Source organism: Sinocyclocheilus anshuiensis, unplaced genomic scaffold (genome assembly GCF_001515605.1).
Source record: "Sinocyclocheilus anshuiensis isolate Anshui unplaced genomic scaffold, SAMN03320099.WGS_v1.1 scaffold1462, whole genome shotgun sequence".
Taxonomy (NCBI): Eukaryota; Metazoa; Chordata; class Actinopteri; order Cypriniformes; family Cyprinidae; genus Sinocyclocheilus; species Sinocyclocheilus anshuiensis.
The window spans coordinates 244756-256534 of NW_015558644.1; the positions used below are offsets into that span (position 1 = coordinate 244756).

An 11779-nucleotide genomic window follows, 5' to 3' on the forward strand; every position below is an offset into this window, starting at 1 on the left:
CACACTTGAGGTATTCGGCCAATCACAACGCACTGGATAGCTGGCCAATCAGAGCACACCTTGCTTTTCAGACCGATGAGCTTTGTAAAAATCGCGTTTCAGAAAGGCGGGGCATAGAGGAGAAACAATAATGTACAGTATGTGGAAAATAATGTGTTTTTTTAACCTTAACCCGCATAAACACATTGCATTACACCAAATACAAAAAATGATGTTCTTTTTAGCAATGTCATATGACCCCTTTAAGAGATCATAAAGGATATTGTTTTTTTCTCTTTCAGCTTGTGAAATTGAACTACATTAGCTGTTGAAGAGGATCTCCTTCTGAACTTAAAACAAAAATGGAGATGTACATTTGACTTTTCGAATGCATTAAAGTGGAAGATCTGTTTCTAAGAAATAATAAAACATTTCAATAGCACGATTAGGCCATATTATTTATTAACAGGGTTGATTATACTCTGACATCAAAAGATAGAAATTGAAATAATTGAGATTATATGCACCCACAGATGACTTTGGGAAGAATTTATGGGAAGACAAGGACTGATCGTCTTTTTTTGTGCCTTTAACCTCATATAAAACTGCTGTGCAGTTGGACATGTGTGAGCTAATCTGCTTTGTTAGATTGAGTCATGATGTTATCCAGGAAATTTCCAAGGGAATAGTTGCAGTGCAGTATTAGAATCAATGCATTGAAATGCACTTTTACTATGCAATTATATTAGACTTTTATCTCCAAACAAGGACAAAATCAGAATTTCCTGCACTACATATATTATGGAGTCAGTGGCATATCTAAAAGGTTACGTGGTGTTTTGTATACAAATTGTCAAGTGACCTCCTAAGCCTGTTTTATTTGTGGGGCAGTTTCTACCCACTGCATATTTGTCAAAAAATAGAATATCTAAATACACTGAGCTCAAGATAGAAATGTGTCATGTGTCTGTAGGAGGATTTCTGCAAGCATATTTATGTACAGTGTGCTAGATAACAGTGTGCTGGAGACACATAACACGCAAAGGTGTTTTTTTTTTTTTTGGTTGGCTTCTGTGCAATTAATTCTGTTTGTGTTCTGTAAAAGCACACCACCTTTCAGTCAAAGGGATTAAATGGCAGGTGGCTCCATGAGAATGCATTTCTCTAGCTTTATTTCATAGTCATTCAAAATTCTGTTTTGACTGTCCATTAGCTGATCAAAGACCTATTCTTGATATTGTCAAGCTGCTGTGCTTTTGGATTTCTGTCAGTAGTGTGGTGTGAACACTAAATCCCCGCATCGCAGAAGTGCTCGGCATTCTTTCCCTATAAGACGATGGACTAGTCTAACCACATGAAACAAATATTCTTTGATGCACTGAACAGAGGGCAGTAAAATATGGACAGAAGATAGCTAATGTCACAAGTTCAAGTGGTCAATAGGTTAAATCACATGTTTTTATGCATTTTTTTTTTTTTACTAAATTTTAATTTAAATATATAATTTTAAATTGGCAGCATTTTCAAGCTCAAAGCAAAGAATCACTTTCCCAAACTTAAGTTTAAAAAAAAACATTGCAGCTCTTCAGGATGAATTACTTGTGCTGTAGTCCTCATTTACAGACTCTAGGTGTAAGGAAGAGTTTTCAAGAGCTGGATGTTGCAATCTAACACTAAAGTTCAATTGGTGTGTACTTTGTAAAACTGTCATTTTGTGTCCTCTGTCGTCTCTAGGCAGCCTCTCAAAGCAAAGTTTCCCCTTATAGAAGAGGTCTAAAATTAGTGAGCCCCTATGACTGTCTTGGCCTAGTATGTCAGATTCCATTCAGACTCCGTCTATCCTATCACAGCACCTGCTCCTAGCTGTAACACCCTTTTAAGCTTGGCGGAGAAATGCACCTATGTCCAAGCATGATTAAAAAAGCTTCAGGTCGGATTCATCTTTTACTTTTTTTGTGCATGCTTGTGTCTCTTTTTTTAAAAAGTGGTGTCAATTAATGTTTGAAATAGCTGGGCTCTGTGAGCTCAGACAGGCCCAATGGTACAGGAGTCGTAGCATTTTTTTTGGACTTAGCTTGAGGGGCTGGACATATCTGTGCACTGAGTGGCGATGAATGGTCAGTTTGGCACTCGGAAACCTGTAACCCCAGTTGGAGCCTCATTCACAGCTCATGGTACACTGCATAACTGTCCCCTGTGAATGCTCTCTGAAGGGGCTGTTTCATTCAAACTGGCCATATGGAAAACAGCAGAAAAAGGCAAGTATCATATCTGATGACTTTTATGTGAACTTTGATATCTGCATGTATGTTATAACATGTTTTACACCGGCAAAGTTACTGTATATATTTTTGCATCAGTAAGTTTGCATTGAGTTATGTCTGTCAATGGTCATAAGAGTAATCCTCTAATCTTATAAGTAATACTGTTTACTATTATTAAGTACAGTTTTGTATAAGCACACTGTATTTTGTTTGGAAGAGACACATTTGTTTTAAGTAACTATAATTTCTAATAGACTCGCTTTTAGAATTTTCGTATACATCTACAAGAAAACATTTTCTATAGACTTCTTAAGATTTGTCATGAGAATTATTTCATTCTTACATTCTTAAGTTTTCATGATTGTTTCTTTTGAGTTTAGGCATTTATAAAAGGCTCAAGTGACAGCCCAATGTCTGTGGTATCTGAAGTGAAGAAATGGAACGCTGGGTTCTAGAGGGAGACAGCTACTCATTTCTTCGCAGTGCTCCACACACGTTCAACCTGCAGAATCGTGAAGGGCCAAATCGTGTGGAGATCTTTGACATCACTTCAATCCCCAGCCATCGTAATGCCATATCTGAAACAACCTGCCTGTGTGACATTTTTGGGGATGACTGCGAGTCTCCGTCACTTTCCAGTAGCCCAGCCTCTGCCGCATTTATCAGGAGGGAAGTGGATCAGTCTTTTCCAGCAGATGATACCAATGACTCTTCAGGATCCTATCACACTGCCAATGGATCTGACTTAAGCGACAACACTGAAGTCACTTACAACACACCTTCTCCAGAAAATATCCAGAATTTTTCCACATCTGAGACCAGGGAATCACGTTCACCCCCAGCTGAATCAACCATCTTGTCTGATTCCAATAATGGACTTAAACCACTAGACTGCACACCACCTGCATCAAAAGTCAATGGTAATGACCTTTCACATACAGATAACTGGGAAGAACCACAAGCGTCAGTGAACAATGCCCCAGTGAATGAAATGAAAATCACAAATGCATCTGAACCACAGTATGTGAATTCAACAACAGCTACTACCCTGATTAATCCAGCAAATGGACCTTCTAATACTTCATCCTGCTCTTCAGAAGAGAAAGAACCTGCTGTTTTTGAGCAAGAAGGAATTATTAAAACACCTCAACATACAAGTACAAGCCCATTTTTAGATAAACAAATATTTGAATCAGACTCAGAATCAGACAAAGAGAGTATGAACTATCGAAGTACACAAGAGCAAAACATTCTCTTTGCACAAGGGACGGTGAACAGTGGCTCTGCATCAGAACTGTCAAACCCTTCTCCAACAGAATGCAGCCCTATGCAGGAAATGTCTACTTCACCTTCAAACAGAGATATTTATTTTCTACCCATACCCAGTGTCATGCCACAGCCCAGATTAACCTCCACTTCACCTGTAAGCAGGGAAACTACCTCCACACCTGCATCCACAGGTAGATCTTCGCCTGAGCTGCTGAATTTGTGTCCAACTCAAGTTAGGAATGCATCAGAGTCTCCAAACTTGGAGAACACTTATGGTGCTTCTTTATCTGTATCTACACTTCATACCAGTGATAATGTGAAAATAGATTCTCTAACTGTGTCTGCCATTTCTACTGAAACAAGAGGAATGGTATATTCATCCATAGATGGTAGAGAAAGACTGAAATCACCTGAGATCAATGAAACCTGCTCTTCTCCTGAGCACTCAGCACCTGCTTACTCACCAGAACCAGTACTGATTCACTCCCCTGTGGGTTACACCATCAGCCCATCACCTACATGTGAGAAAATTGTTTCTTCAATTGAACCTGAAGATTCACCATCCTCCCCTGTATTACCTGAGATCAATGAAACCTGCTCTTCCCCTGAGCACTCAGCACCTGCTCACTCACAACAACCAGTACTGATTCACTCCCCTGTGGGTTATACCATCAGCCCATCACCTACATGTGAGAAAATTGTTTCTTCAATTGAACCCGAAGATTCACCATCCTCCCCTGTATTACCTGAGATCAATGAAACCTGCTCTTCCCCTGAGCACTCAGCACCTGCTCACTCACCAGAACCAGTACTGATTCACTCCCCTGTGGGTTACACCATCAGCCCATCACCTACATATGAGAAAATTGTTTCTTCAATTGAACCTGAAGACTCACCATCCTCCCCTGTAGCACCTGAGATCAATAAAACCTGCTCTTCTCTTGAGCACTCAGCACCTGCTCACTCACCGGAACCAGTACTAATTCACTCACCTGTGGGTTACATCATCAGCCCATCACCTACATATGAGAAAATTGTTTCTTCAATTGAACCTGAAGACTCACCATCCTCCCCTGTATCACCTGAGATCAATGAAACCTGCTCTTCTCCTGATCACTCAGCACCTGCTTACTCACCAGAAAAAGTAATGATTCAATCCCCTGTGGGTTACATCATCAGCCCATCACCTACATATGAGAAAATAGCTTCTTCAACTGAGCCTGAAGACTCACCATCCTTCCCTGTAGTCACAAGGATTGATTACAGTGATATCTGCTCCTCTCCTGATCACTCCATTCCAGCTCACTCACCAGAACCTGAAATAATTCACTCACTGATGGGTTATACCATCAGCCCATCACCTACAAATAAGAGAATGTTTTTTTCAGTAAAACCTGATGACCTACCATCCTCCCCTGCCATCACAGGAACTGATTACACAGCAACACCAACATGCAGTAGAGATTCCACACCTGTGTTAAGGAGCATTACCTCCACTCCAAACAGCAGAGAAAATTACCTTACACCAGAGCCCAATTGCCCAGCCCCTTCACTGGAATTGAGATCAGTCACCTGCTCACCTGAAATCAAAACAATATCATATAGTGTTCTGCCACAAAATACAAAATCCCCTGGCATCACATATAGCGTTACACCAACCGAAGATTTAGCGCAATCACCTGCAGTAGAGACAAATGTCTGTGGCAACTCCTCTGAAATTTCCAACTATCTTTTTGGAAATGACACCTCTGTCTCACCTAGCTCAAGGAACTTTTTGTCAACACCAGAAAGTAGATCAAGGCCCTCATCAGCTGCAACAGACCATACCAAACACACAGCACAATCCCCTGATCTCCAACCTGAGCCTTCCATCACTCTTGAAAAGGCAGAAAATCAGACTTTAATCTGTGATGGAATTAATCATCCTTTCTCTAACCCAATAGACTGTTTTAATTGTTTTTATGACCTTGCTGACACAAAGACTCCCAAAATCATTGCATCTGTCCCGGACGAATGCAAAGGCAGTGGACCACCAGTTCTTAGCCAAATGCAGATCTTGCAAGCTTCAACCTCTAAAACCTCAGATTCTGGATCGACCACAGTAAAAATTGAGAAAAATCAAGAAATTGTCACTGATTACACAACTGATTTAACTGTCTGTGGAACACCAACTTCCACGAGTCCATGGGCTGCATCTGTGCCGAAGCCAATGGCATCTTTAGAGAAGAAACAATGCCATGTTGAGGTTTTTGATAGCAGCATGGGAACGGAAATGTTGAAAAATGATTCCCCAAACAGTAACAAGAGGCTTAGTCAAGTGCCTGTAGCATTAAGAGATAGCCCAGGGGTTATCAGTAGGGACAATGGTGGTGAATTTGACAGACAGCCATGCAGGGAAAAGAAAGAGAGTGGAAAGAAGGAGGGAGAGGGGGAGGAGACTATGGGAGAGAGTAGTTACAGTGGGGAACAGGTTGAGCTGTCATTCAGGGCCAGGAATAGAAAAGGGCCTGCAGGCCACAGCCCAGCTCTCTCAAGTCAAGACCCAAAGTCAGGAATTCCAGCTCGCTGTTATTTTGAGTCGCACCCAACAACTCTGCAGCAACAGAGTCAGCTCAGAGCTCAGGACTCGCAACAAGAGAACAAGGTTGGCACCAGGAGGCTCCAGTCAGCTGCCCAGGGTAAATGCAGCAGTGCAGGCTTTCTTCCTCCTGAATGTACTGGTGAGACCTCCAGCATGGGAAGTGAATTTGATGAAGCAGACAATGAAGTAAAGTGGTTTACAGATCTGGCCTTCAGAAGCCTATCTAGCCCTCAGGTGGATTATTTGGATGTGTACAATTCAAGCCACAGGTCATCTACAGATGTTTCACAGCCATCGACCGTAGACAGCCCTGGTGCTGTTGCATGGATGACATACGCAGACTTGCATGGCTCAGCGTTACCTGAAAACGATTGCTCATCTTTTCTTCCCCGTGATGGCCTGGACCCAAACAAACACTTCGAAATAGGGAGTTTTGAGTGTGTGGATGTTGCATTAGAGAGCAAGGAAGAGTCCAGTAGAGGAAAGAGGACAGTACCTAAAAGGCAGATCCAGCTGTTAAGGCGGAACACAGATGAATCAAAATATAAAGGAAACACTGAAAATATTTGGAATTCACCCTCCACACATAGATGCTCAAAAGACACACTTGTTCGTCAACATAGCACACCAGCATTTGTGCAAAAGGAAGTTTCCAATGAGGTGCCAGATTCACCACAAAATGACAGGAAAAAGACACTGCAGAAGTCTGTGTCTTTAGATGATGGCTCCCCTAAGACACAAATGGCGTCTTGCATTATCAAGAGTGTGTTGTCAAAGAAAATGCAGGATGTGCAGAAAGAGACACCAAAAAGTACAGATCCAGGTCGATCTGCAGATAAAAACAAACATCCTGATGTCAGCCCCAGCTCTTTTGATGGTGTACCAAGTACCATGGAGAAACATAGTTTAAGCTCTAGCCTGCATTCTCAATGTACTCTTTCATCTGAAGATTTTGCTGTTGGAGAGGAGAGAATTTCACATCGTCAGCTGAAGAAGTGTGCTCCAAAAGTTCCTCCAAAGCCATTCTTAAGACCTGCGTTCTTTAACAACGGGGAAGCTCAGGTTGCTGGCAACATTGCAAGGGAAGAAACCAAGCCTATAGTGGCCCCTCCACAAGTTGATGACAAAATCATTTGTGCAAAAGGAAGTTTCCAATGAGGTGCCAGATTCACCACAAAATGACAGGAAAAAGACACTGCAGAAGTCTGTGTCTTTAGATGATGGCTCCCCTAAGACACAAATGGCGTCTTGCATTATCAAGAGTGTGTTGTCAAAGAAAATGCAGGATGTGCAGAAAGAGACACCAAAAAGTACAGATCCAGGTCGATCTGCAGATAAAAACAAACATCCTGATGTCAGCCCCAGCTCTTTTGATGGTGTACCAAGTACCATGGAGAAACATAGTTTAAGCTCTAGCCAGCATTCTGAATGTACTCTTTCATCTGAAGATTTTGCTGTCGGAGAGGAGAGAATTTCACATCGTCAGCTGAAGAAGTGTGCTCCAAAAGTTCCTCCAAAGCCATTCTTAAGACCTGCATTCTTTAACACTGGGGAAGCTCAGGTAGCTGGCAACATTACAAGGGAGGAAGCAAAGCCTATGTTGGCCCCTCCACAAGTTGATGACAAAATGCAAAACTGCAAGAGTGATGGGAAAGAGGGTGGAGGTAGCAACCTTGAAGAGAAGTACAATGGTGACTCAGCAAATCCCAGTATCAGGAATACAAGTCCTGCTGTTGCTACACCAGTAATTAGCATGCCAAGCAGAATGACAAGCCGAGACATAAAAAAGCGCCAGATGACACCGGAAAACCAGGAACAGCTGGCTGGAAAGAGTGTATTTATGTCAAAAACCCCAGAAATAACTTTGAAACCTTCTTCTATCAAAGGAAAAAAGACATCTTCTCTGAAAGTGTCTCTGTCCCCTGACTTGGAACAGTCCAGAGAAATGTCTGAATCTCAGACAATGGAGAAAGCTACAGATATAAGCACCAGATCTACCAAAGTCACAGAGACAAAAGACAATGATGACAGCAACAAAAAATCTGTTATACATAGAGTTAGGGATGTGAGGAAGTTGGTAAAAAACACATACAACCTGTCTTTCAAAGCATCAAATTCAACCTCTACTGCAGAAGACATGGTCATTCAAGAGAAAAGAGAGAAGCCGCCACAAACTCCTCCAGCCTTGCAAATTGAATGTAAAGCCATCAGTTGGAAGGACAAACAAACATCAGGCAGCAAAGCAATCCACTGTCATGGTGAAAAACAACCTGTTGACACATCAAAAATATCACAACCATGGGTGTGTGCAGAGACAAGAAGAGATGCTGACATCACTGTAACAACATCCAAAGTCTCTTCACCAAAGACGGAGTCACAACATAAATTGCCATATTCTAACTCTACAACCACAGATGGATTACCTGAAACAGAAAGTATCACTAAGAGATCTTACATTCACTGTGATCAGAGTTCTAAGATGCCCCCTAGACCCCCGAGTAAGGAGCGAGAAGTTTCTGCATTGGTGGTTCTTCCGGATTGCACATCCAAGACAACAGTCCTTGACTCTACTCATACGAAAGCAGCAAGCAGCAGCCACTCTGTATCCATGCTACTGAAAGAAAAAGGGATGCAGGCTGATATTGGAGTGTGTGATGTTCTCACTGCAGGTGCAAGTGCTACAGCTAAACATGTCAACAGGCTTGAGGTACCTGTACAGGCCTGTTTATCAGAAAGCATTTCAAGTGAAGGACAAGTAAAGGCAGAAAATACATCATTGCCTTGCAATCCAACAGCTCTTGTGAACGATTCATCAAGAACATCTCAACCAAGTGAGAGTCCCAAGGGAACACTGACAGAAGAATCTTCAACAAAGGAACAAGAAAAAAAGAAAATAACTGCCACCACAACTATGACACAAATTCCAACTTATTTAGCAACAGCTGGCAAGCCAGAGGTGAGGTCTTTTTCAAGTAGTGCAAAAAATAATGCCACACCAGTGAATGCATCAAAAGAGATTGAGTTACCCATACAAGTGAGGTCAATATCCACTGATAGACTAAAGCCGTTTGTACCACCAAAACCCAGCTATAAACAGTCATTTGCAGAAATCACTTCAGTGTCAAGTGACCCATCAAAAGCAGATACTCAAGCATCATCTGTTATTAAACAGCAAACCATGTTAAATAGTGAATCAAAGAAAAATGAAACACCATTAACAGTAATACACAAGGATCAACCAAACGAGACTTCATCAAGAGATACAAAAAGACTGGCTGTATCAGCTGTATCAAGCTACAAACAACCATCCATCCCAGTCACAACAACTCCAAGTGTTGTGCAAAAATCCACCACAAAGACATTGGCCAGTCTGGATCAACAGCAATCTTCTGCTTTCTTGCAAACAACAAGCACTTGCCAGCAGCAAACCCCATCATTCAGTCAAGACCAGTCAATGCTAGATAGTTCCTTTGCTTCTAACCCATCAGGACCACAAGCCCTTTGCCACACAGGATCTGTGACGAGAGCATCATCTAATAATCGTTTTCACACAGATGATTATCTTTTCTATGCTTCAGACGATCCTCCCAGCTATGATGAGCGAGAGAGTTTCAGCCCACTACGGCTATCATACGACTTACCCCCCCATAGGTCATGCCGGTATCATCCAACCACAAAGCAATCTACTTGCACCTGTACACCAAGTTCTCATTTACATCAAGGACACCCCCACCACAGTCCACAGGAACAGGTACCAGCAGCTTCTAGGTCTCCAGGCCAAGTCCTTACCTGTCCCGGAGCTCCTCCGCAAGCTCAAGTTCGTCCTCATCAGTGCAGACCAGATGGTCTGCCAGTCTCCAATACCACAATACCCCATGCCTCAGCTTTGGTTCAGCCTCTACACAACCCACGAGCCTGTCCTGTTTCAAACTCACAATCCTATGGTGATGACCAACCACCAACTTCTGGGTTGCATGCAGATAGACGTCCAGCTAATCATCCTTCACCTCAAGCAGCAGGTCCTGCTCCCTATCATGAGTATTCTCATTCAGCTAACATGTCTACTGTGGATCCCAGGCCTCAGTTGTTTAATCCCCAAGATTTGCCACCATCTTTTGGCAATGATTATGCAAATGAAGGTCCAGGTGGAGCTGGTGTATTGTATCCAGAGAATGTGAGTGGGCTCAACTGTGGCCAAGGTTCTCGTCGTGTCCTTCTTGATCCTGAGACTGGTAAATACTTCTACATTGAGGTACCAATGCAACCACTCAGAAAAATGCTGTTTGACCCTGAATTGGGCCAGTATGTGGAAGTTCTCATACCACAGCAGGCAATGTCCCATTCGGGGCTGTATCCACCAGCTGCACCACCCTACTCCTCTTTGCATAGTCCTGGGTTGTATGCACCACAGTACCTGCCTTATGCAGTGCCATCTTACCCAGCAATCTCAGGTAGTGCCCAGCAAGTTCGCCATCCGGAGCCACCTCCTGTCCCCACCACACTTCACCAGACTTCCTTAAGGTATGGAAGTCCTTCAAACCAGATGCCAAAAAATGAACCAAAAGGTCATTTATCGCTGGATCAAAGTTATCTAGAGAGCATGTATTACATCCCCACTGGGATGAATGCAAGCCCAAATTCAGCCCCTTCAGACTGCTACCACAAGCCATCAAGCATGCCTCCTTCAGGGGGAAGAAGAGCATGAAACAGCAGTGGATACATGTGGTCTGTTTACATTTGAAATCTGTTCTAGTTGGCAGCGTCTTTAATTTAAGTGGGATATAAAACGTCAAAATGTCTAGTCAAAAGATGTAGCTTCTCAGTTATAAGACTAAGATTGAAACAATGTTGTTTCTGCTCATTTTATTTAAACAATGTGAAAGACAATGTGTTAACTACTCAAAAAGACCCAAAACAGTTTTGCTTTCTTTCTGCTGTTTTTCTGACATTTGACATATCACAGTTGTCACTTTCTGATATAATTTCAGTGTATCATTTGGACAAGTCCTTCACTTTTCTTGCACAGGCCAAGCTTATGCAATGGTAGGCCTTATCTTGCAATAGCTATCAGGGTTTAACAAACCATGTCTTCCTTGAACACCCTTAATAGTTATATATTTCTGAAAGGATTTATTTTGATTCAATAGTGTGTTTGGCGTTTTCACTTCTAAGTGACATTATTTATCAAATACATGACATACGTAATATGAGATGATGCAATTGCTTTGTGTAACACCTTTGATGTGCACTGGGACATGCAAGTAGATGCTGTACATTTGGGTAAAAGAAAATAATGTGGATGAGCAAGATCCACCAGTTCATTCATTGGTATTAAAATCACAGACATATTTTCTACCATCAGAGGATTGCCATTTGCTATTTTTTACACATGGATACATCCCATTAAAGATAACTGTTTACAGAATCCAAGTCTTAGTGGGTTTTTTTCCTCATTGAATGTTAGCTACAACATATGATCTATTTCAGTAACCGTAAAGCTAAAAGCAGTATATTTTAACTTCTGTAAATACTGCTATAAATATATTATCACATATTAAAAAATTATGCCTACCACATATCTTTATTTGTCACATTTTGTGCAATATTATTAAGCCCAGAGGTAAAAGAAGAGTTTCCATTTTGGTAAATCACATGGTATCCAGTTTGGGAGAATCACATTTGCTAG

At 41.9% G+C, this 11779-nt stretch overlaps 2 protein-coding genes across 3 annotated transcripts in view; both read left to right on the forward strand.

Annotated features, from left to right (window-relative positions):
* The window catches only part of LOC107680919 (tRNA 2'-phosphotransferase 1-like), a 4385-nt gene extending 3651 nt beyond the window's left edge, over positions 1-734 (forward strand). The window contains exon 7 of the mRNA XM_016477005.1: positions 282-734. Within this exon, the coding sequence (XP_016332491.1) occupies positions 282-304 (23 nt within the window). The 3' untranslated portion in view covers positions 305-734. The remainder of the gene's footprint in view (positions 1-281) is intronic.
* A 1060-nt stretch (positions 735-1794) lies between these two features.
* Positions 1795-11513, forward strand: LOC107680925 (uncharacterized). Of its 2 annotated transcripts, XM_016477019.1 has the most exons (3): positions 1795-2237; positions 2624-6753; positions 7253-11513. In XM_016477019.1, exons 2-3 carry the CDS (start codon positions 2680-2682, stop codon positions 10796-10798), a joined length of 7620 nt encoding a protein of 2539 aa, XP_016332505.1. In that variant the 5' UTR covers positions 1795-2237; positions 2624-2679; the 3' UTR covers positions 10799-11513. The 2 variants fall into 2 exon arrangements, with proteins under 2 accessions (XP_016332505.1, XP_016332506.1); XM_016477020.1 differs by lacking the exon at positions 1795-2237 and having other exon boundaries at positions 2578-6753.
* Positions 11514-11779: the final 266 nt, after the last annotated feature.